Here is a 27,523-nt window from a genome sequence, read left to right on the forward strand (position 1 = left end):
TATCACCTTCACAATTCTTGTTTCCATTGAATTTGTGAGTATTTGGACCGTCTTGGCTTGAATATCTTTGCAGGATTTCAGAATAACCTCCCAGAGCTTCTGTTTTGATGTGAACTGCCTCCCACCCTCATAGATATTTTGCTTGAGGATGCTCCTAAGGTTCTAAATAGGGTTGTGGTCAGGGGAACATGGGGGCCACACCATGAGTTTCTCTCCTTTTATGCCCATAGCAGCCAATGACACAGAGGTATTCTTTGCATAATGAGATGGTGCATTGTCATGCATGAAGATAATTTTGCTACGGAAGGCACGGTTCAGCTTTTTGTACCACGGAAGAGAGTGGTCAGTCATAAACTCTACGTACTTTGCAGAGGTCATTTTCACAACGTCAGGGCCCCCATGATTCCAGCCCAAAACATGACTCCGCCACCTCCTTGCTGACATCGCAGCCTTGTTGGGACATGGTGGCCATTCACCAAACATCCACTACTCCATCCATCTGGAACATCCATGGTTGCACGGCACTCATCAGAAAACAACACAGTTTGAAAATGAGTCTTCATGTATTTCTGAGCCCACTGCAAACGTTTCTGCTTGTGAGCATTGTTTAGGGGTGGCCGAATAATAGCTTTATGCACACTTGCAAACCTCTGGAGGATCCTACACCTTGAGGTTCGTGGGACTCCAGAGGCACCAGCGGCTTCAAATGCCTGTTTGCTGCTTTGCAATGGCATTTTAGCAGCTGCTCTCCTAATCCTATTAATTTGTCTGGCAGAAACCTTCCTCATTATGCCTTTATCTGAACGAACCCGTCTGTGCTCTGAATCAGCCACAAATCTTTTCACAGTACGATGATCACGCTTAAGTTTTCTTGAAATATCCAATGTTTTAATACCTTGTCCAAGGTATTGCACTATTTCACGCTTTTCGGCAGCAGAGAGATCCTTTTTCTTTCCCATATTGCTTGAAACCTGTGGCCTGCTTAATACTGTGGAACGTCCTTCTTAAGTAGTTTTCCTTTGATTGGGCACACCTGGCAAACTAATTATCACAGGTGTCTGAGATTGATTACAATGACCCAAAGAGCCCTAAGACACAATACCATCCATGAGTTTAATTGAAAAACTAATAACTAAATGTTTATGACACTTAAATCCAATGTGCAGAATAATTTGGAACACGGTGTAATGATTGCCGGCACTGAAGACAGAACATGGTGGGTGCACCGCAAAACACACCCATGTTCTGTCTTCCTTGCTGGCACCGCCGCCTATTAGTGCAACGCCGGCCGCATCACCTTATGCTAACCGCGCGCACACACACACACTTGTTGGTCAGGAGCGAGGCAATGGCTGCATTACACAGCTGACCGCAGTATTCAAGGGAAAAATGCAAAGGGAGATGCCCCTTGGATCGCGTCACAGGAATTGCCTGTGACGCGATTGAGGGACATACCATATATGGGCAGAAAATCCGGGGTACAATGAAGGACCCCAGGTCTGTCTGACCATATTTCCTGTTAGCGCATACTGAGTTATGTCCTAACAACTGCCTGTGTACTATCAGTACACAGGCTAATGTGCTGGCAAATAGATATTTGCCAGTACATTAAAGTTTAAAAATAAAAAAATAACAATAACGTAATATTAAATAAAATAAAAGTGTAAAAAAAACACATTTTTTACAATAAACATTAAAATAAGTCTCAATACATAAAATATACACATTCGGTATTGTTGCGATGGTAATAACCTAAACAACAAATTTATATTGTCATTTATAATGTGAACACTAAAAAAAATATAAAAACGGCTTTCTTTCACTTATTAATGTGAGGCACGAGGCGTTATGAATTTTGAACCTCCATGGGCCTCACTTTAATAGTAATTAACCCCATCATGTACCTCACACATTAACCTAATGTTGTCCATTATGACTGTGAGAAACACTATGGGGTTAATTACTATTAATGTGAGGCACATGGAGGTTCAAAATTCTAAACACCACATGCCTCACATCAGAAAATGAAAGAACTTTTTATTTTTATATTTTTTATTATTATTATTATTATTATTATTATTATTATTATTGCTGCCAAGTATCGTTTTGGTACTGAAAATCACAATACTACACAAAATATCGGTATCAAAGTCCAAATTCTGGTATCGTGACAACCCTAATGTAATGTACTGTCTTCAATTCTATCCGCATCCTTAGGAAGCGGATACAATTGAAAGCGCCCATCAAGCAAGAGAATTACTAGTTCCCTTCCTCATCATTCGGCACTCTGGAGCAGGCCTGATAAGAAAAGACCAGGCCTGCATCAACGGAAAATTTATTGCTGAGCCCCGCCAATGCTAGTAACTCCTAGCGCGGGGACTCCTTTGTATCTGAAGGAGTCCCCACACTAGGTTTATAGTGGCATACGCATCCGTGATATGCCAAAATTCTGGCTCATCTCGTGTGATCCTGCGCCACTTATAAGGCTCAGTAACTTAGCAGTGACAGCTCTAAGCTGTCATTGGTTAGTTTACATCATGTGGCGGCCGGTTGCCTTAGTTCATTAGCCTAAGTAGGAAAAATATTCAGTCCTGTTACTGACCCTGACTGCTGTGTGAATCGCAGGAAGTCTGGAACCTGTCCCTAAACTAAGCAGACCCTAGACATTGCCCTAAACATGTTCCCAACGCATTCCTTCCGATGTTCCATATGGGAGTCATCAGGGGATTCAGGGGGTTCAGAAAAAAAATATCAATTCAAGTTCAATGAAACCACAAATTAATATGTTCGGGGTCAAACATGAATAAGTAAAAAACATATAGTGTTCCCACAGTAGTGGGCAGCATTGTGCCTTGCAGTGTCTTGTATATAGCGCCCTTTCTTGGAGTTTAGCACCTATATAATATTGGTATATGTGAATTCACTTGTACTTTTTCTCCAAGTTGCGGTCTCCACTCTTGAAGAGATTGTTTCAGCAGTGGGACTCGGGAAAACTTAGATTCTGGCAGTTAAGGCCTTCAGTACCACAATCAAGACTGATCTTGGCACTGTTGAAGGGAGAGACCCCTTGTACCAGTGATAGTCAGGTCTGGCATCACAATGGTGGTGTCTAATGTAAATGAACATGAGGGCATAACAGTTATTTTCTCCTAACAGGTGCCGGTGCATATTTCTATGCAGAGGTACAATATACTGCAATAGTCATTGTATCTTAAGAATCAAAATGAAAAGTTACAATATGTTTATGGGACAAAAAAAATATTAATTTAACAAAAAAGGACACAAAATGTTTCTTGTTTTTTTTTAAAATAGAAAAAATTATATTCAATAGAATGAATATATAGTAAATAAACAAAACCTGATATTTCACATAACCCATAACTGTAGCAACATGTACTATAAATATATACACCTATTTAAGGTCAGCAATTAACAGCTTTAAAAGATAAGGAAAGAAAATCATGGTGAATGTTTTTGGCTTTTTTGCCTGTCCCCTAAAAATTAAATTCATAAAGATTAAATGCTACTGTATATGTACCCCAAAATGGTATGCCTACAAAAAACAACTTGTCCTGCAAAAATAAAAACAAAGACCTCACATTGCTGTCCAGATAAAAGTCCAGATAAAAAATTGAGAAGACTACTAGCAGTATATCATTTGTCCAGCAGATGGAGCATGAGGAGAATTTGTCGTTTAGCTGTATTGCAGTGGTAGGCAACCTTTTTTTGTACGGAAGTGCTCAGTTTGCCATGTAACATATATATATATAACACAAACTGTTACCATGTATGGTACATTAACTAATTAATCAGTTGATTTACATTTCATTGTATGGTACTAATACACGGGCCTACCTGTTGATCAGCGCTCGTTTGCTCCTTTCACAAGGAGCTAGTATGGAGACGAGCACTCGTTACTATGATCGCTCGTCCCCATACATTTCTATCATGTCGGCAGCACGTCTCCGTGTTTACACAGGGAAATTTGCTGACGACAACAATAATATTTTCTGCATTTAACCCGTTGCGTACCTGCTCCGCAATAGTACGGCACACGCCGCTTATTGAAGCGGACCTGCGCCGTACTATTGCGGAGCAGGAAAAAACTGTCACTATGTGAAATCACAGTGATATAACAGCGGCAGCAGCTGTCATTGACAGCTAATCGTCTGTTACCGGCCTGGGGACCAATTAGCAGGTCAACATGCCGGCGATTGCTGTGATTGGTCAGTCTTCAGAGACTGACCAATCACAGCCGTCTGTGACGTTGTCTACAGGAGAAAGCTCCTGTCACTTTCTATGATCTCCTCATTTCTGTGAGATCCGTGAGGAGATCAGAGAAAGCTGTGTAAAAAAAACAAAAACCTATTTTTATTAACCCCTTCCCGAAAATGGGCGTATAGTAACGCCCTGAATATGAAGCAGGCACAGGAGCTGTGCGAGCTCCATCTACATTGGGTGTCGGCTGTATTATACAGCCGTCATCCCACTGCAACAACAGCGATCACTGTTCTCTACGATCGCTGTAGTTTAACCCGTTAAATGCCACTGTCAATAGCGACAGCAGCATTTAAGTGATTGATACAGAGGGAGGGGGCTCCCTCTGCACCCCATTGCCCCCCCCCCCCGCAAAAAATCGCGGGGTTCTGATGGTTGCAATGGCAACCAGGAAGCCTAGCAACGGCCCAAGGCAGGATGTAATAGGCTCAACTGTCAGTTGTAAAGTGACAGTTACAATACACTGCACTACACAAGTACATACCATTCCAGTCTCCTAGTAAGTGTAAAATAAAAAGTGAAAAATAAAAATTTTAGATAAATAAATACAATTTTACGTAATAAAAACAATAATCGCCCTGTTTCCCTGATCAAGTCCTTTATAATTAGAAAAAAACGAAAAAAAAAAACTAGGCATAATAGGTATCGCCGCGCTCGTATCGGCCTGACCTAAAAAAATATCATATTATTTATCCCGCACGGTGAACACCGTAAAAAAAAAAAACAATAAAAAACAATGGCAGAATTTCCTTTTTTGGTCACGTTGTTTCCAAAAAAATTGAATAAAAAGTGAATGAAAAAGTCGTGCGTAGCCAAACATGGTACCAATAAAAACGAGTGTGTCACTCAAAAAACAAGCCCTCACAAAGCTTCGTCAACAAAAAAAAAAAAAAGTTATGGCTCTCAGGACATGGTGACACTAAAACATTTTATTTAGAAAAAAGTGTTTTTATTTTGTAAAAGTAGTAAAACATATAAAAACTATATAAATTTGGTATTGCCATAATCGTATCGAACCGCAGAATAAATTAAACATGTTGTTTATACTGCACAGAGAACGCCGTTAAAAAATTATAAAAAAAACAGTGAAAGAATTTCTGTTTTTTGATCTCATCACCTCACAAAAAATGGAATAAAAACTGATCAAATTATCGCATGTACCCCAAAATGATACTAATAAAAACTACAGCTCGTCCCATGAAAATCAAGCACTCACACAGCTCGTCAACGGAAAAATAAAAAGTTAGGACTCTTGGAACGCAATAATGCAATATAACGGCCCAGACTAATTTATATGTGCAGCAGTTCTTCACCTAAAACCCCACGTTATCATTTGCAGCCCCCACTGGTAGACCCTGTAAATGCAGCGGAAACGATGACATTTTGAGGTCTGTGCTACATATGGGGCTAGTGAAGAAGTCAAAGATTAGGCAATGCTGGAGTGCGGATGTTTTGTACAACACCACAGACACCCTTTAGAAGTGCGACTCCTGCACCCAATAATCCGGCCTGTGCATAAAGGATTAGTTCAAAGCGTACCACACCAATCCATGGATAATTAATTTTATTATTCATTCTCACCATTATTACATCATCCTATTATGATCTGTTGCACTCCACCCAGCTTACATATACCCTGATGTACTCCACATAGCTTACATATACCCTGATGTACTCCTCACAGCTTACATATACCCTGATGTACTCCACACTGATTACATATACCCTGATGTACTCCGCACAGATTACATATACCCTGATATACTCCGCACAGCTTACATATACCCTGATGTACTCCGCCCAGCTTACATATACCCTGATGTACTCCGCGCAGCTTACATATACCCTGATGCACTCTGCCCAGCTTACATATACCCTGATGTATTCCGCCCAGCTTACATATACCCTGATGCACTCCGCGCAGCTTACATATATCCTGATGTACTCCGTGCAGCTTACATATACCCTGATGTACTCCGCCCAGCTTACATATACTCTGATGTACTCCGCACAGCTTACATATACCCTGATACACTCCACCCAGCTAGCATATACCCTGATGAACTCCGCCCAGCTTACATATACCCTGATGTACTCCGCCCAGCTTACATATACCCTGATGTACTCCGCCCAGCTTACATAAACTACCGTTCAAAAGTTTAGGGTCACCTAGAAATGTCTTTATTTTTGCAAGAAAAGCACAGTTTTTTTCAATGAAGATAACATTAAATTAATCAGAAATACACTCTATACATTGTTAATGTGCTAAATGACTATTCTAGCTGCAAACGTCTCATTTTTTATGCAATATCTACATAGGTGTTTAGAGGCCCATTTCCAGCAGCCATCACTCCAGTGTTCTAATGGTACATTGTGTTTGCTAACTGTGTTAGAAGGCTAATGGATGATTAGAAAACACTTGAAAACCCTTGTGCAATTATCTTAGCACCGCTGTAAACAGTTTTGATGTTTAGAGGAGCTATAAAACTGACCTTCCTTTGAGCTAGTTGAGAATCTGGAGCATTACATTTGTGGGTTCGATTAAACTCTCAAAATGGCTAGAAAAAGAGAGCTTTCATGTGAAACTCGACAGTCTATTCTTGTTCTTAGAAATGAAGGCTATTCCATGCGAGAAATTGCAAAGAAACTGAAGATTTCCTACAACGGTGTGTACTACTCCCTTCAGAGGACAGCACAAACAGGCTCTAACCAGAGTAGAAAGAGAAGTGGGAGGCCCCGCTGCACAACTGAGCAACAAGACAAGTACATTAGAGTCTCTAGTTTGAGAAATAGACGCCTCACAGGTCCTCAACTGGCAGCTTCATTAAATAGTACCCGCAAAACGCCAGTGTCAACGTCTACAGTGAAGAGGCGACTCCGGGATTCTGGCCTTCAGGGCAGAGTGGCAAAGAAAAAGCCATATCTGTGACTGGCTACTAAAAGGAAAAGATTAATATGGGCAAAAGCACACAGACATTGGACAGAGGAAGATTGGAAAAAAGTGTTATGGACAGACGAATCAAGGTTTGAGGTATTTGGATCACACAGAAGAACATTTGTGAGACGCAGAACAACTGAAAAGATGCTGGAAGAGTGCCTGACGCCATCTGTCAAGCATGGTGGAGGTAATGTGATGGTCTGGGGTTGCTTTGGTGCTGGTAAAGTGGGAGATTTGTACAAGGTAAAAGGGATTTTGAATAAGGAAAGCTATCACTCCATTTTGCAAAGCCATGCCATACCCTGTGGACAGCGCTTGATTGGAGCCAATTTCATCCTACAACAGGACAATGACCCAATGCACACCTCCAAATTATGCAAGAACTATTTAGGGTAAAAGCAAGCAGCTTGTATTCTATCTGTAATGGAGTGGCCAGCGCAGTCACCAGATCTCAACCCCATAGAGCTGTTGTGGGAGCAGCTTGACCGTATGGTACACAAGAAGTGCCCATCAAGCCAATCCAACTTGTGGGAGGGGCTTCTGGAAGCATGGGGTAAAATTTCTCCTGATTACTTCAGCAAATTAACAGCTAGAATGCTAAAGGTCTGCAATGTGTAATTGCTGCAAATGGAGCATTCTTTGACGAAAGCAAAGTTTGAAGGAGAAAATTATTATTTGAAATAAAAATCATAAATTTCTAACCTTGTCAATGTCTTGACTATATTTTCTAGTCATTTTGCAACTCATTTGATAAATATAAGTGTGAGTTTTCATGGAAAACACAAAATTGTCTGGGTGACCCCAAACTTTTGTACGGTAGTGTATGCCCCCACATTATAAACTGAAACACCAGTAAAACACTAAAAAAAACTACTACCAAGCAAAATCTGCGCTCCAAAAGCCAAATGGCGCTCCTTCTGGGCCTGGCAGTTTATGACCACATATAGGGTATAACCGTACTCTGGAGAACCGCTTAACAATTTATGGGGCGTATGTCTCCAGTGGTACAAGCTGGGCCCAACACATTGGGCACTGAAATAGCATATCTGTGGAGAATGGAAATTTTCAATCTGCAACATCCACTGTGCACTAATTTCTGCAAAAACTTTGGGGGTCAAAATGCTCACTACACTTCTAGATGAATTCTTAAATGGGGTCACTTCTCTAGAGTTTTCACTGTACTGGTACCTCAGCGCAATGCAACATGGCGTCAAAAACAAATTTTGTAAAATCTCCACTCCAAAAACGAAATTGCGCTTTTTCCATTTAGACCCTTGCCGTATGTCCAAATAGCCGTTTACAACCACATATGGGGTATTTCCCTACTCAGGAGAAATTGTGTAACACATTTTGGGGTGTCTTTTCTCCTGTATTCCTTGTGGAAATGAAAAATTATGAGCTAAATCTACAGGTTATTGGAAAAAAAAATTTTTTCAATTTTACGGACCAATTCTAATAAAATATATAAAACACCTGAGGGCTCAAAATGCTCACTACACCTCTAATTTAATTCTTTCAGGGGTATAGTCTCCAAATTGGGATCACACCTGGGGAATTTCTACTGTAATGGTACTTCAGGGACTCTGCAAATGCGGCATGGCCCCCAGAAACCAATTCAGCAAAATCTGAGCTGCAAAATCCAAATGTTGCTCCGTCCCTTCTGAGCCCTGCCGTGGGTCCAAACAGAAGTTTATTACCACATATGGGGTATTACCGTAATCAGGAGAAATTGCTTTACAAATGTTGAGGTGCTTTTTCTCCTTTATTCCTTATAAAAATTAGAAAATCCATTTTTTTTCCCAAAAAAAAAGTCTCTTTTCATCTTCACAGACTAATTCCAATAAATTCAGCAAAAAACCTGTGGGGTCAAAATGCTAACTATACCACTAGAAAAATTCCTTGAGGGGTATAGTTTCCTAAATGGGGTCACTTTTGGGGGGTTTCCACTGTTTAGGTCCCTCCAGGGCATTGCAAACGTGACACGGCACCGAAAACCATTCCAGTAAAATCAGAGATCCAAATGGCGCTCCTTCCCTTCTGAGCCCTGCTGTGGGTCCAAACAGAAGTTTATTACCACATATGGGGTATTTACGTAATCGGGAGAAATTGCTTTACAAATGTTGGGGTGCTTTTTCTCCTTTATTTCTTGAAAAAATTAGAAATTTTTACGTTTTTCCAGAAAAAAAGTAGATTTTAATTTTCACAAACTAACGCCAATAAATATAGCAAAATACCTGTGAGGTCAAAATGCTAACTATACCCCTAGATAAATTCCCTGAGGGGTGTAGTTTAAAAAATGAGGGTCATTTTTGGGGGTTTCCACTGTTTTGGCACCACAAGACCTCTTCAAACCGGACATGGTGCCTAAAATATATTCTGAAAAAAGGTGGCCCCAAAATATACGAGGTGCTCCTTTGCTTCTGAGGCCTGTGTTTCAGTCCATTAGCACACTAGGGCCACATGTGGGATATTTCTAAAAACTGCAGAACCTGGGCAATAAAAATGTAGATGCGTTTCTCAGGTAAAACCTTCTGTGGTCCAGATTTTTTTTTATTACATATGAAGTTTGTAAAAAAAAATAAAATTTAACATTTCAGCTCTACTTTCCTTCAATTCCTGTAAAACGCCTAAAGGGTTGAAACACTTTCTGAATGCTGTTTTGGATACTTTGAGGGGTGCAGTTTTCAAAATGGGGTGTTTTATGGGTGTTTCTGATATATAGGGCCCTCAAAACCACTTCAGAACTGAACTCGTGTCTGAAAAAAATAGCTTTTTGAAATTTTCTTAAAAATATGAGAAATTGCTGCTAAAGTTCTAAGTCTTGTAATGTCCTAGAAAAATAAAAGGATGTTCAAAAAACAATGCAAACATAAAGTAGACATATGGGAAATGTTAATTAGTAACTATCTTGTGTGGTATTACTATCTGTTTTACAAGCAGATACATTTAAAATTGGAAAAATCATAATTTCTTCAAATTTTCTCTAAATGTTCATGTATTTCACAAATAAGCAATGAATTTACCGACCAAATTTTTTCACTAACATACAGTACAATATGTCACGAGAAAACTTTCTCAGAATCAATTGGATAGGTAAAAGCATTCCAGAGTTATTACCACATAAAGTGACACATGTCAGATTTGAAAAAATGGGTCTGGTCCTCAAGGCCAAAATGAGCTGGGTACTAAAGGGGTTAAAACTATACGATCAGCTGATAAACGAGCGTTTGGTGGAACAATGGCTGATCTTTGCCCTGTTTACACAGGGCAATTAGTGGGAATGAGCATTCTGTGAACACTCGTTTGCCCGATAATTGCCTAGTGTAAAAGAGCCTTATGTCTTGTCCCTGGCTTTCTTTGCAAAGATCATCCATCCGTGGTGCATACGAGATGACTGAGCTGAACACAGGCCTCACAGTGGTCTGCAGTAAGCCTGCTTCGTGAGGGGCTAAGGATAGAATTCACATGTGAGAAATTCTGCTCACACAGATATGTAAAAAAAAAAAAAAGTTGCAACCACTCAGAGACAAGCTGACTTATTGTTCCTTGCAAGGCTTATATAGGATGAGGGGACATTTTGTTTTAGGGGCGACAGCCGTCATTCATAGAATTGCACTGCATAGATGAGACTGGCATATAAATCCCGGCAAAACACCTCCCCCTTGCCTTTGCATCGATGTCACTGGTTTCTTTAGTCAGTTCTCAGACTAGTGCTGTACGTTCCCTGGCCCAGGAGAAACCAGCGATGTTGGTGCACGCTAGAGCCATCAATCAAGCCAAGGGGGGGGGGGGGCAAGTTTGAGGCTGGAGAGCAGTTGTGGGGCTCAGGACTCTGTGTGCCAGGTAAACATACTCCACGTGCCAGCTGTGGCTTCACAGATAATAAATACTTTTTTTCATTTAATTTACTAATATAGAAGTGAATTGGGGCCACCATTGATTTTTCAACTTCTCAAGGAACTCAAACAGCCATCAGGTGGTGTTTACTAAAATAGGTGTGCCTACACATGTTCAAAACAACTACAACTTGGCAGCTTCACTGCATAGTTTATAGGCTATGGAGATAATTACATAGAGTAAAATGGGTTAGTAAAATTCACACCATGGACCTAATTAACAACAATTGCCTGGGAACAAAGTACAAAGTGTACAGTACTTTTTTATATATAGATTTACTTCACAGTAACAATTAGCATGGTTGAAATAAAATGTCCTTAAGGGGAAGGTGTCATGAATTTTTTTTTTTTTTATAATATTGCTTTTAGTATGATATTAAAATAAATTTTATTTATTTGTGTTCTTGTGTTCTACTTTTTACTTTTTTCTTACTTTTACTTCTCTATGGGGGCTGCCATTTTTTTTTTCATCTCTGTTTGTGTTGATTAACGACACATACAGAGATGGAATACGGCACATACATCCCCATAGAGAATGCGAACGGGAGCCATTCCATTCTCTGCAGCGTACGCCGTCTGTGTGGGAACGGTGCATGCGTCGCTCCCACACAGGCCTAAACGAAGCTCGTTAGCAGAGCGAAATCCGGCGCCATTTTCATGTGGACTGGAAGCCGCTGCCGGACAGTAAGATGACGACTTCCGGCCGCGGCTTCCGGCCATATGTTCAAGGAAGCGAAGACGCAAGGAATAGGAGCGGAGGCAGCAGCGGCGGCAGGAGCAGGTAATTTATGCTTGTGTATGTGATGTGTGTATTATGTTCGTGTATGTTAGTGTTATACTGTCTGCTTGGCACTGTATCTAATCCTCCTACACTGTGCAGTCGCTCAGAAAATGGCGGCACACAGTGTAGGAGGTTTGAAGATTCAAACCCCTCCTTCTCCTGGCACTAGCCAAAATAAGGGAGGGGGGATTGTGTGAGGACACTAGAGCGAGTGTGTCTACCCCAAATTTGCAGCATAAAGCAATGAGGTTGGTTGCTTTACCACATTGACCATGCTGCAATTTTGGGAACTGCTCCCTCTAGTGACCAGCACATGGAAATGTTATAAATTAGAATCTAATTTATAATATTTCCTGACTTTTGAAAACATTAAAAAAATTAGAACAATGTGTAATCATTTAAATAATAATTGCTTAACTAAAAAAATAAAATACATTTCTAGCGACACTTTCCCTTTAAGTTATTCAACAGAACGTTCTGACCCTACTGAGTACCAGCCCTAATGCGACATATGGAGATCAATAAAGTACCTATCAACCCCTTCCCTCTTTGGCCACTTTTGATCTTCCTGACAGAACCTCATTTTTAAAATCTGACATGTTTCACTTTATGTGGTAATAACTTCGGAACGCTTTTACCTATCGAAGCAATTCTGAGAAAGTTTTCTCGTGATACATTGGACTTTATGGTACTGGCAAAATTTGCTCGATACATTCAGTATTTAATTGTGAAAAACACCAAAATTTTGTGAGAAATTGCAAAAATTTGCATTTTTTTTTAAATTTAAATGTATCTGCTTATAAGACAGGCAGTTATACCACACAAAATTGTTGCTAATTAACATCCCCCATATGTCTACTTTAGATTGGAATCGTTTTTGAACATTCTTATACTTTTCTAGGACGTTACAAGGCTTAGAACTTTAGCAGCAATTTCTCACATTTTCAATAAAATTTCAAAAGGCTATTTTTGCAGGGGCCAGTTCAGTTGTGAAGTGGCTTTGAGGGCCTTATATTTTAAAAACCCCTAATTGGTCACCCCATTTTAAAAACTTCACCCCTCAAGGTATTCAAAGCAGCATTTAGAATGTTTCTTAACCCTTTAGACGTTTCACAGGAATTAAAGCAAAGTAGAAGTGAAATGTACACATTCAATTTTTTTGCAGAATTTTTTTTTTTATAAACATTTTTTGTAACACAGAAAGTTTTACCAGAGAAATGCAACTCTATTTATTGCACAGGTTCTGCAGACTTAGGAAATATCCCACATGTGACCCTAGTGTGATAATGTACTGAAGCACAGGCCTCAGAAGCAAAGGAGCACCTAGAGGATTTTGCGGCCTTCTTTTTATTAGAATATATTTTAGGTTTGAAGGACTCTTCCGGTGCCAAAACAGTGGAAATCCCCCAGAAGTGACCCCATTTGGGAATCTACACACCTCAAGGAAATGATCTAGAGGTATAGTGAGCATTTTGTCCACACCGTTTTTTTGCAGAAATTATTGGAATTAGGCCGTGAAAATTAAAATAGAAAAAATTTTCGAAGAAAATGTAGGTTTAGCTAATTTTTTTACATTTCCACAAGCACTAAAGGGGAAAAAAGCAAAATTTGTAAACCAATTTCTCCCGAGTAAAACAATACCCCACATGTGGTCATAAACGGCTGTTTGGACACACAGCAGGGCTTAGAAGGGAAAGACCGCTATTTGGCTTTTGGAGATCACATTTAGCAGGAATGGTTTGCGGAGGCCATGTCGCATTTGCAAAGCCCCTGAGGGGACAAAACAATGAAAACTACACCCCTTGAGGAATTCATCTATGGGGTGTAGTGAGCATTTTGACTCCATAGGTGTTTCATAGAATTTGGCAGTGAAAATAAGAGATAGCTTTAGCTCAAAATGTTTAATTTTCTCAACAAATAAAGGAAAAAAAGAACACCAACATTTGTAAAGCAATTTCTCCAGAGTACGGCAATGCCCCATATGTGGTCATAAACTGCTGTTTGGGCACACGGCGGGGCTCATTTGGCTTTTGGAGTGCAGATTTTGATGGATTGGTTTCTGGTCGCATTTGCAAACCCACTTGGGGACCAAAACAATGGAAATCCCCCAGAAGTAAGCACATTTTGGAAACTACACCCCTCAAGGTATTCACCTAGGGGTGTAGTGAGCATGTTAACCCCGCAGGTGTTTTGCAGAAATTAGTGTGCACTCGATGTTGCAGAGTGAAAATGGGATTTTTTTCCATAGATGTGCCAATATTTGGTGCCCAGCTTGTGCCACCATAACAAGACAGCTCTCAAATTATAATGCTGTGTTTCCCGGTTTTAGAAACACCCTACATGTGGCCTTATACTTTTGCCTGGACATTTGACAGTACTCAGGAGTGTAAGGCTTGGTTCACATGACCTATTTTCAGACGTAAACGAGGCGTATTATGCCTCGTTTTACGTCTGAAAATACGGCTTTGAATGGGTTTGCCGACATACTGTGCCAACGACCTGTCATTTACGCGTCGTCGTTTGACAGCTATCAAACGACGACGCGTAAATTGACTGCCTTGGCAAAGAAGTGCAGGGCACTTATATACATTATACGCAGGGCACTTCTTTGCAACGTAATTTGAGCAGCTCAAGATTACGGACGTCAAAGACACCTCGCATAATGCGAGGAGGAGCTTTTACGTCTGAAACTACGCAGCTGTTTTCTCCTGAAAACAGTCTGTAATTTCAGACATAAAAGCCAGTTATCGTGTGCACATACCCAAAGAGTACCATGTAAAATTGAGGCCTAATTTGGTGATTTACAAAGTATTGGTTCACAATTGCAGAGGCCCTGATGTGAAATAATAAAATAAACCCTTGAGAAGTGACTCCATTTTGGAAACTGCACCCCTCAAGGCAATTATTAAGGGGTGTAGTGAGCATTTCCACATGACTTTTCCATAAATCATTGCGCTGCGGATGGTGCAAAGTAAAAATTTATATTTTTCCCTAGATGTGACATTTCAGTGGCAAATATATAGTGCCCAGCTTGTGCCACTGGAAACACACATCCCACAAATTGTTAAAAGGGTGCCATATATGTGGAAGTAAACTGCTGTTTGGGCACGCTGTAGGGTTCAGAGGGGAGGTAGCACTATTTGGCTTTTGGAGCGTGGATTTGCTTGGTAGATGCTGGTGTTTCCATTTATTATGTGGGGCATATGTAAGCTGGGCAGAGTACATGAGGGGCATAGTCAGGTGGTATAATAATTGGGTTATTAAAAAACAGTAAAATAATCCATAGATGTGGGTTACGCTGTGACACATTCCTTTCTGCACAGGCCAGTGTCGCACTGATAATGTCCTTCCTTATCCCCCTTTTGGTCCACACTCCGCGCCTTTGCAGTTTGGGGAATTTTGCTGGGAAGTGTTGTCCTGGTATAATATGTTTGGGCCCTCCCCTTCCTGGTTCCCTAATTTTAGGGCCTTGATAATCTGCCTCTTGAAAAAGAAGAAATGTTGCCCTTGGGCCTGCACAACTGAATATTTTTTATTTCCTGACTTATGGAAGCCTTAACAAATTTATTTTTTCAAAAAAAGTATTGGTATGAGAGCTGTTTGTTTTTTTTTGCGGGGCGAGGTATAGTTTTTATTGGTACCGTTTTGGGGTACATGCAACTTTTTGATCACTTTTTATCCTATTTTTTGGGAGGCAAGGTAACCAAAAAACAGCAATTTTGTCATAGTTTTTTTAGGGTTTTTTACACAGCGTTCACCATGCGTTATACAACTACATATTAACTTTATTCTGCGGGTCAGTACTATTCCGGCGATACCTAATTTATAGAATTTTTTTATGTTTTACAACTTTTTGAACAATAAAATTACTTTTTAAAATAATGGATTTTTTCTGTCGCCAAGTTGTGAGAACCATAACGTTTTAATTTTTTCGTCGACAGAGCTGTATGAGGGCTTGTTTTTTGAGAGACGAGCTATAGTTTTTAGAGGTACCATGCTTGAATACATGCAACTTTTTGATCACTTTTTATTCCAATATTTGTAGGGCAAAGTGACCAAAAATCAGAAATACCGGTATAGGTTTTTCATAATTTTTTTTTACGCTGTTCACCGCGTGGAATAAATAATATCATTTTTTTTTAGCTCAGGCCGTTACGGTTGCAGCGATACTAAATATGTTTGGTTTATTTTTTTTCCAATAGTAAAGGACTTGATAAGGGAAAAAGGGCGATTGTGTTTGATTTTGTTACTTGAAACTTTTATTATATGTTTTAAAACTTTTTTTTCACTTTTTTTTATACTTTTTTTACACTTTTTTTCAAGTCCCACTAGGGGACTTGAAGGTCCAACTGTCATATTTTTTTTTTCTAATACTTTGCACTACTTATGTAGTGCAATGTATTAAATCTGTCAGTCATTCACTGACAGCAAGACGTTTAGGCTTCGCCTCCTGGCGGGGCCTAATTGGCTTCCGTAATGGCAGAGCAGGAGGCCGTTGTTAGGCAGTTGGCAGCACTGATTGCATGGCAGGGCTGCCGATCTGCTAGCAACCCCTAAGATGCAGCGATCGCTTTCGATCACTGCATCTAAGGGGTTAATGGCAGGAATCGGTGCTAGCTCCGGTTCCTGCCATTACAAGTGGTTGTCAGCTGTAACATACAGCTGACATCCACTGCTGATGACGCCATCTTGCTGTCACCTCCAGGCGGGGCCTGGAAGGTTTCCATGCTAGGCAAACCTGTAGGCCAGTATTAGCTCTCCGGTTGCCCTTGCAGCCACTGGGACCCCTGCAATTTCATTGCTGGGGTGCCGATGAGCTGCAAACAACTTAAATGCAGCGATCACATTTGACCGCTGAATTTAAGGGGTAAATGGCGGGGATCTAAGCTAATTTTGGTTCCCGCCATTACATTCGGATGTCAGCTGTAATACACCGCTGACATCCAGTGATGATGGCACCGACTCATCTTCTGAGCTGGCGCCATGCATTTGTCGTATGGATATGGCAAAATGCGGGAAGCACTGGCTTTCCATAACGTATCCATACGGCAAATGTCGGGAAGGGGTTAAAGAAGTTGTCAAATGGGGTTGTCCTCCTATTAGGTCATATGAATGTCCTAAAGGGGTGTACTGTCACCTGCTTGGGACACCCCTATATGAACCAGACTATGGAGACGGCCGTTACATCGGAAGAACAGTTGTCAATCATTTCTCCTGTGCCCACATGGTGACCTGGACATACTATTTTGACCTACTGTGGTAAGGACATAGCAATTAGGACATAATAGTATGCGCAAATTCGTAAATGGGTTAGGCCTCATGCACATGACCGTGAGGGTTTTTATTGTCCACGAATAAGGATGTGTATCTGTAGCTATTCGCAATTGCGTGTCCATGCCGCAATCGCGGACATGAATAGGATATATTCTATATTTTGCGGATCACTTATACGGCATGGACACACATTCGTAAATATACAAAAGGTATCCGTGGTCAATAGAAATTAATAGGTCCGCAATTTCATTCGTAATTACGGATGAAAACTACATGTGCATTGGGCCATAATGGGAAACTGGAATGCTATAAACATAGTAGGATTACAGGTTGAACTAGATTGATGTGGATCTATTTTTAACTATATAACTAAGTAAAAAGGGAAAAATTTGCTTACAAACCAAAACTACGGGTAAGGGCCTTCCGTTGAGGGTTTCCATCGGAGGTTTCCGTCAGGTTAACCCATTAAGGGAAAGGCAAATTGAAACCATAGCTTCCGTTTCCCTCACCGCTGATCTCAATGGTGACGGAAAGATTGCTAAAGGTTTCAGTTTGTCACCGTTGTGACAGGGTACCGTTGTTTTGATGGACTCAATAGCGCAGACAACGGAAAACTCAGACGGAACCACTGAATGGAAAGCAACGCTGGTGTGAACACAGCCTAAGGCCCCATGCATACGACCGTAAAAACTCCCGTAATTACGCGCCGTAATTACGGGCCCATAGACTTCTATTGGCCACGGGTACCTCCCCGTATGCTTACGGGAAGGTGCCCGTGCCATTGAAAAAGATAGAACATGTCCTATTTCAGGCCGTAATTACGGCACGGGCAGCCCATAGAAGTTTTTGGGGCTCCCATAATTACGGGTGACTACGAGTGTGCACCCATAATTATGGGAGCGTTGCTAGGCTACGTCAGTAAATAGTCACTGTCCAGGGTGCTGAAAGAGTTAAACGATCGGCAGTAACTGTTTCAGCATCCTGGACAGTGGCTACCGATCACAATATAGATAAAGCTGTAAAATAAAAAAAAGACGTTCATACTTACCCTGAACTCCCTGCTTCTTCCTCCAGCCCATGTGACTACTGCAGCCAATCACAGGCCAATCACTGGCTGCAGCGGTCACATGGACTGCCGCGTCATCCAGGGAGGTTGGATTGGATGTCAAGAGAGGGACGCGTCACCAAGACAACGGCCGGGCAAGTAGGAATTTATTTTACTTTTATTACGGCCCTTCTGCACTGATAGAGAGACGGGCTGCCAATTAGGGCAGTGCAATTTTGCATCCAAAAAACGTGCCCGTAAATACGGGTGGAATACGGGTGACACCGGACCCGTATTTTATGCCAGTATTTACGGGTGGACAAAAATACGGTCGTGTGCATGAGGCCTAAAGACATAATCAGAGGTTTTCAGCATCTAAACATAAAGAGAGCAGCCGGAATGGTAGGACTCTAAACTGTAGATATTGGTGTATTTCAAAAGTGTATGGCAATTGTTAAAGAAGAGCTATTAGTTCTGAGAAAATCTCAGTAAGGCCCCATGCACACGACCGTAAAAAACCTCCGTTTTGAACGCGGACACCTTTCATTGAATGTGGACACCTTTCCGGAGCACTACGGAAGGGTGTCCGTGCCGTGGAAATGTTCCGGGAATTATGGAACATGTCCGGTCTTTTGCATTTTGCGGGCCGTGCTCCCATACTTTGTATGGGAGCACGGACCGAAAATGCGGCTGTCAGTCGCCGGCCGGCCGTGCCCGCAATCGCGGGCCGTGATTGCGGGCACGGTCGTGTGCATGGGGCCAAAGTAAATTAAATGGTAAGGCCCCATGCACACGACCGTAAAAAACCTCGGTTTTTGCAGACCGCAACTGCGGTCCGCAAAAACGGACCCATTCACTTTCATTGAACGCGGACACCTTTCCGTAGCACTACGGAAGGGTGTCCGTGCCGTGGAAATGTTCCAGGAATTATGGAACATGTCCGTTCTTTTGCATTTTGCGGGCCGTGCTCCCATACTTTTTATGTGAGCACGGCCCGAAAATGCGGCTCTCAGTTGGCGGCCGGCCGTGCCCGCAATCACGGGCCGTGATTGCGGGCACGGTTGTGTGCATGGGGCTAAGACTTTGTTTAAACACCAGAAACCATTTAGCCTGTGATAAATATTTAAGAACAGAGAACATCTGGAAGGGGTAAATACTTTTTCACTGCACTGTAATAAATATCCAGATTATTTCAGGTTGTGAAGAGGCACCAATTTTTATGTCGTTTGACTATATAATGTTGGTTCACTTACAATATCAAAGAAACTGCATTCTGTAGATTTGTCAATTATGCTTTTTTATTATTATTATTAGCATTAGGTCGCATGCACACAATGCATATTAAGTGCGTATTTGCCACACCGATTTTCCTGCACAAAATGTGTAGGGTAATACAGTACAATAAAAGTAAATAGGACTATAAGTAATTTCACGTATTGCAGAACTTTTCCTCACGTGAATTGACCTGTGGTGCAGATTAAAATCCGCAGCATGTCAATTTATCCTGCGTTTCTGTCTCAGAATTGTATCTGACAAGTTTATAAAAAAACAAACAAAAAACCACAGCATAAAATCTGCACCTGTTTCCGCATCAAAACGTAATATCAGCATAAAAAATGCATTTAAAAACACAGTATTAAAGGGGCTGTCCACTACCGGACAACTAATGACCTATCCACCAGATATTATCAGTATATCCACCAGTATATCATCGGTGCGGGTCCAACACCCGAACCCTGCACCGATCAACTGCTCCGGTGGCCTGCGGGCACCGGATGTTATGGCACATTATGCAATGTACGGAAGCAGTTCACTCCGTACAATGCATAGTGGCCGTGCTGCCAAACTGCAGCTCTACTCCTATTCACTTGAATAGGAGCAGAGCTGCAGTACAGCAGCTGGGCCGCTATTCCATGACCATCTGCTTCCGGCTTGGATATCCGGCGCCCGGAGGCAGCTGGAGCGGCTTAACGGTGCTGGGTCCGGGTGTCGGACCCCCACAGATCATGCACTGATGACCTATCCGGTGGATAAGTCATCTGTTGTCCGATAGTGGACAACCCCTTTAAGTGCGGATTTTACCTGCCGAATCACCTGCATTTATGTGCATTAACATTAATATATTAGACATACAGTTGGTATGGTTACGTCCATATACTATATGCATGGATGGAAGCCTGATAATGCATACTTGTGTGAAAACACTTGACTGCACAGTCAGCAATCTGCTTGCTCCCGCTACAGATACGGTATGTCCACACGCAACGTAAATACCACAGCATAAATCCACAACCATAGCCATGTGCAGCGAACTGTCAGCCGCAAGCCGCCCGCAAATCGCGGGCAATGCACATGGCTAGAAAGTAGCCTTCAGTGGCATTGCTGGATGCCGCTCTCACCAAGGTATTGAACGATTTCAATTCACAGCTGAATATCAGCATAGCGATCCACAGCACTTCAATAGCGCATGAGGAGTGCTGTTTTTACCAACTAGTGTTTTTTGCTGACAGATTTCGAAAATAAATAAGATTACTGGCAACACAATAAAGTGCACTCAAAAGTATCCTCTTCTGGTGGTTAAATAACAGACTTGAAGTGAGAGTGGTGTTTCTCTAGCTGTTTTCACTATCTAATGCTTTATGTTGCCCGTTTTCTACAACAACTAAAGCCACTGGCAACAAAAGTAAGTGCACTGAAAAGTATATATTACCGGTAACTGATCAACAGACTCGTAGCTCATACATAAGAGCAACTTTACAACACTGGGTAATGCCGCCATATGCCTAATGGGCGGCATGTTAGTGAAGCTCACACAGGACATAACCCAGGGAAAGTCTGAATAACAAAAATGTATTGGTGCATCTTTCCCTCTCTACTCCCATTTGACCATCAACACTGTGGCATATGCTAAATGGGATTTGTAAACACAACAGGGTGTCCTTAATGAGGGACGTTCCCCACATCCTTGCTAGGTAAACCATACCATAATTTGGTGCAGTTTTTCAGCCGGAATTCCCTGCGGGGACAAAGGTGGATACGCATCCGGCCAGTGTGAACATAGCCATAGAGTATGAAACGGAACAATGCTGGAAATGTGACATAATGCATGAATTTTACATACTAGATATACATAGCTTTCCAGTAGATACATTTCTTTAAAAAAAATAATTTTATTCATTCAGAAAAGCAAGCATAAGTTCTTCTGAAATAATTTACCTTTGTTAGTCTAAAGTGCAATCATTTACATTTAATTACATTTCTACTTGGTTAATTTTACTAATGTTTTATATTACAGGAGGTGACTATGAGAACTTGGGTCATTGTACTTTTAACTCTGGTCCTCATTTTGGTTATAAAAGTAGATGGTCAAAGACGCAGACCGCGTCCAACTGTAGTTCGTCCACCTAAAAAGCCAACCCCACCTCCACCAGAACCTGAGGAACCCACAGAGCTGCCCCCGCCGTTTCCACCTGGACCTCCATCTATTTTTCCTGATTGCCCTCGTGAATGCTTCTGTCCTCCTGATTTTCCTTCTACAGTTTATTGTGACAGTCGCAATTTACGCAAAGTGCCAATTCTACCTTCCCGCGCCAGGTATGTTTATCTTCAAAATAATTTCATTGAAGATCTACCAGAGGAGGCCTTCAAAAATGCCACTGACATTCAGTGGATCAACCTTGACAACAACCGCATTAAGAAGTTAGACAAAAAAATCTTGGAGAAGATGGAAAACCTGACTTATCTTTATATAGAGAAAAACCAGTTAAAGGAAGTACCACCTTATTTGCCTCCGAGGCTGGAGCAGCTTCGTCTCAGCCGCAATCAGATTTCCAAAATCCCTGCTGGTGTCTTCAACAAAATGGACCATCTGATCTTGTTGGACTTGCACCACAATAAGCTAAGTGATAATGTGTTTAACAAGAATACATTTAAGGGTCTAAAGAATCTTATTCAGCTTAATTTGGCACACAATATACTAAGGAAAATGCCTCCCACAGTACCAGATACCGTGAATCAACTATTTCTTGACAGGAATAATATAGAAGATATTCCCCCTAACTACTTCAAAGATCTTCCCAAATTAGCTTTCCTAAGGCTAAATTACAACCAGCTCTCAGAGAAAGGACTTTCTAAGCACACATTTAACATTTCTAGCCTTTTGGTTCTTCAACTAGCCCATAACCGATTTACAGTGGTACCCTCAATAAACCCCCAACTGGAGCACCTCTACATGAATGACAACATAATAGAAAGTAAGTTGAATCCGTGCATGTTTCTGCATTAAATATATTTATAAATGGGATTAGTTGATGTGTTACAACTATAATAAATGGAACCTTTCTATGAAGCATTTGCAGGTGAGGTGTCTAATTCAAAGCATAGCATTCCTCCTTTAGTTGTTAGCCTTGGAAGGCTGCATTGATTTTTCTCAAATGATCTCATGCAAATGATCTCATGTATAGTTCAGGTTACTGAATGTGTAAATCATAAAGAATAGTTCAAGTTTTATAGCACATTATGTGTTTCTCTATAGAGCTATGATGCAGACCTTGTCATGTTGAGGGTATGTTCACACGCAGAGTCAAAAACGTCTCAAAATACGGAGCTGTTTTCAAGAGAAAACAGCTCCTGATTTTCAGAAGTTTTTTGCGATTTTCGCTGCGTTTTTCGCTGCGTTTTTTACGGCAGTTTTTGGAGTTTTTTTCAATAGAGTCTATAAAAAACAGCTCCAAAAACGTCCCAAGAAGTGTCCGGCACTTCTGTTTCGTGGCCGCTTCTTTCTGCGTAAAAAAACGCCGCGAAAAACGCTCCGTTGGAACAGAGCGCCGTTTTCCCATTGAAATCAATGGGCAGATGTTTGGAGGCGTTCTGCTTCCGAAAATATGCAGTGTGAACATACCCTTATAGCTATGGTAGGATTAAATGTATTTTTTGTTTATTTCTTACGTATAATTTTCCTTTTGTGATGTTTTGTAATAAACCTGAATATAGTAGTCTTTTTTTTTATAGTTTTAGTTTTTCTGTGCTCCTACATGAAGCAAATTCGTGAATGAAGACCAGAGGCGTAGATAGCTTCTCCAGCACCCGGGGCAAAGATTCAGTTTGGCGCCCCCCCCCAACCTCTTTCCCGACATCTCCCTCCCCTCGCCGTGTTTGTTTTCTCTACCAATCGACGTGTCATTTCTTTTTATGTAACGCGAGCATAAAAATATTTGTACATTTCACAAGCAATATGGTTCTATACACAAGACCAGAACCAAGCTCAGTACATATATACAGCCCCAGAAGCAAGCTCACTACATATATACAACACCAGCACAAATACAGCTCAATTTAGTGCAACCCCTGCCGTATAGGTGTGTACGACGTAAAACTACAGCTCCCAGCATGACCCGAACAATGGTAAGGATATGCTGGGAGATGCCGTTTCACAAAAAATAAATCCTATCATAATCATATCACCCATCATCTCACTGCAGATCATACAGTGACTACAGTGCTGATTAGAAGCAGAGTGAACATTTACATTAAGTAACTCACCGGTGACGTCTCAGATTTCTCTCCATCCGGTCCAGACCTCTATGATGTATTCTCCCGGTCACAGCCCACTTCTGCAGTTTGCCGCTCAGATGTCTTCAGCTTTTCACTTTTCCAACATTTCTGCACCTAGAAATAAATATAAAGTTATCATTATACCACACACTACGCCCCTAAATATAATAGCGCTATACACTGCACCTCTAATTATAATAGCACCATACACCATGTCCCACACACACACACACACACACACACACACACACACCCACACACACACACACACACACACACACACACTGTGCCTGCCTTAGAGCCCCCTGTAGATAGTGCCTGCCATAAAGCCCCTGTAGATAGTGCCCCCATATAGACCACCCCTGTATATAGTGTCCCACAAATAACTCCCCCTATAGTGTTCTACAGATAGCCCACCCCTGTATATAGCCCCCTGTAGATGTAGCCCACCGCTGTATATAGAGCTCTACAGATAGCCCAACCATGTAGCCCCATTTAGATATAGCCCACCCCTGTATATAGTGCTCCACATATAGTCCACCCCTGTATGTAGTGTTTCATAGAAAGCCCACCCCTGTATATAGCCCCCCCTTGTACATATAGTCCACCCCTGTATATAGTGCTCCACTAAATAGTCCACCCCTGTATATAGTGCTCCACAGATAGCCCACCCCTGTATATACTATATACAAGGGTGGGCTATCTGTGGAGCTAGTGCTCCACAGATAGCCCACCCCTGTATATACTATATACAAGGGTGGGCTATCTGTGGAGCACTATATACAGTGGTGGACTATATGTACAAGGGGGCTATATACAGGGGTGGGCTTTCTGTGGAGCACTATAGGGGGGAGCTATTTGTGGGATACTATATACAGGGGTGGGCTATATCTACAGGGGGACTATATACAGGGGTGGGCTATATCTACAGGGGGACTATATCTACAGGGTGACTATATCTACAGGGGGAGGCTATATCTACAGGGGGACTATATCTACAGGGGGACCATATCTACAGGGGGACCATATCTACAGGGGGACCATATCTACAGGGCTGGGCTATACACAGGGCTGGGATATACACAGGGGGCTATATACAGGGGTGGGCTATATACAGGGGGAATATATCTACAGGGGGGCTATATCTACAGGGGTGGGCTATATCTACAGGGGTGGGCTATATCTACAGGGGTGGGCTATATCTACAGGGGTGGGCTATATCTACAGGGCTGGGCTATATCTACAGGGCTGGGCTATATCTACAGGGCTGGGCTATATACAGGGCGACTATATCTACAGGGGGGGCTATAAACTGGGGTGGGCTATCTATGGAGCACCATATACAGGGGTGGGCTATATCTACAGGGGGCTATATACTATATAGCCCCCCTGTAGCTATAGCCCACCCCTGTATATGGTGCCCTATAGACAGCCCACTCCAGTATATAGCCCCCCTGTAGTTATAGTCCCCCTGTATATAGCCCAGACCTGTAGATATAGTCCCCCTGTAGATAGACATCCCCCGTAGATAAAGCCCCCCCCTGTAGATAAATTCCCCCCCCCCCCGCAGATACAGCCACACACTTCTATTACAATTAAAAAATAAATAAATATTCAAACTCACCTTATTCCCGCTCCCACGCCGTCCGGCAGCCATGGAGACCTGCTCTCTTCTGCGCAGGTCTACAGGGGGTTGAACACAGCGTCTATGAAAGGCGCTGATTGGCTGGGCAGGATGACTTTCCCTGTCAGTCAGTCAGCGCCTTTCATCGACGGAAGCTTCACTGGTACAAAAGGTACCGGTCGCTTCATTCGTGGGAAGGCGCTGAATGGCCGGGCACGGAACGTGCCCGGTCATTCATTGCTTCTAATTGTACCTGTGTCCTTGCGACACACGTACAATTATAGTGCAGGAGGAGGTGGCGCTGGCGCCCCCCTCTGAACTGCACCCGGGGCACATGCCACGCCTGCCCCCCCCTAGCTACGCCCCTGATGAAGACATACAAACCTACCCATACGCTCCAATATGATGAGCTGTTTTGATCACCAAAAATGTGTTGCATTGCACAGGGAGATTAACCAATATGCTCCAAGGTCAGGCAGATGTCGAGTACAGATATGTGGCATCTGTCTGTCAATGGCCACTCTAAGGGTAAGTTCACACGCAGTAGCAAAATACGTCTGAAATTACGGAGCTGTTTTCGCCTGAAAACAGCTCCTGATTTTCAGACGTTTTTGTAACTACTCGCGTTTTTCGCGGCGTATTTTACGGACGTTATTGGAGCTGTTTTTCAATGGAGTCAATTAAAAACGGCTCCAAAAACGTCCCAATAAGTGACTTGCACTTCTTTGATGCGGGCATCTTTTTACGCGCCGTCTTTTGACAGCGGCACGTAAAATTACACCTCGTGAGAATAGAACATCGTAAAACCCATTGAAAGCAATGGGCAGATGTTTGTAGGCGTAATGGAGCCGTTTTTTCAAGCGTAATTCGAGGCGTAAAACGCCCCGAATTACGTCTGAAAACAGTGCGTGTGAACATACCCTAAGAATTACACAAATAAACTCATTAGCTCAGGTAATGAACAGCTAATATGAAAGAATACACTAATGAAAGTATCTGCATAAAATAGGGAGGCATCTACACTGTTTACAGTGGGGGATGAGACTATGAAATGAACAAGAAACATGATATTATGCGATAGAGTGATAATGACATATTATAATATGTATATACAAGGCATAACCAATATTTTTATATTCCACACTGTAGTATTCTATTATACTATATTTTACTTTATTGATGACAGTGTTATAGCAAAAACCAAAATAAATTATTCCTTCTACAAATAGTTCATAAACCTGAACTATGACTCGGTTAAAAGTTATGAGTTTTCAGGAATTTTTGTTTGCTACATTTTATTTTTTTTAATTGATTTAAATGTGTTATACATCCTTTATTTCAATGTGTATTTCAAGCCAATAAGAATAGTGTGATTTTACAATGTTATGTTTTTCTGTCCATTAACAGAACCAATGGAAAACGTAATGAAAAACTGATGAATTTTGAGTATCACTTATTTGATCCATTACAGGTGGATCTTTAAGTTATTTATGGATATGTATTTTAATCATGTTATTAACCGGTTTATCAGATCTATTGTTGGAGCAAAAAGCTTACTTCTTATAATAATTTTCAAACAGAAATGTATGACAAACTAAAAATCCTATCCTATCTTGTTTTTGTAAGAATTTAAATTTAGGCTTCATTCCCCTGAGATACTAAGGCCTTACTCACATGACAGACGCTGTGCACAAAGCCCCTGCAGCTTCTTTAGTACAGAGTCTACATGCAGTATTGTACTGCCTCCATTGGACTCAGTGTGTAAAAAAGCAACTGAAAACAAACTCTATATGCCTCTGTATGAATTTGACGGCTCATACACCTAAAAAAAATACCAACTCAACAGAAGAAAAGAAGGCTCAAACAGTGAAATGTGAAGTATGTTTAAATAATATTCCAACGGTGACAGTCTTGAGACCCCATTGCTTTTTGTAGGAACACACTGTAGTAAAGAAGAGAACCTCAAATTAGGAACCTTGATTGAAAGGTCATCCAATGATATCATCAGGAGGTGCTATCAGTGAGGAGATATACAGTGCCGTTGGGCATGTGTGAGATGGGTGATTGATAGATAGATAGATAGATAGATAGATAGATAGATAGATAGATAGATAGATAGATAGATAGATAGATA

The 27,523-nt window shown here is 41.5% G+C and overlaps 1 protein-coding gene across 1 annotated transcript in view; it reads left to right on the plus strand.

Annotated features, from left to right (window-relative positions):
* The window catches only part of PRELP (proline and arginine rich end leucine rich repeat protein), a 223,587-nt gene that overhangs the window by 76,493 nt on the left and 119,571 nt on the right, over nucleotides 1-27,523 (plus strand). Inside the window, exon 2 of the mRNA XM_075853595.1 lies at nucleotides 21,508-22,465. Within this exon, the coding sequence (XP_075709710.1) occupies nucleotides 21,517-22,465 (949 nt within the window). The 5' untranslated portion in view covers nucleotides 21,508-21,516. The remainder of the gene's footprint in view (nucleotides 1-21,507; nucleotides 22,466-27,523) is intronic.

This window comes from Rhinoderma darwinii, chromosome 2 (assembly GCF_050947455.1).
Source record: "Rhinoderma darwinii isolate aRhiDar2 chromosome 2, aRhiDar2.hap1, whole genome shotgun sequence".
In the NCBI taxonomy this organism is placed as follows: Eukaryota; Metazoa; Chordata; class Amphibia; order Anura; family Rhinodermatidae; genus Rhinoderma; species Rhinoderma darwinii.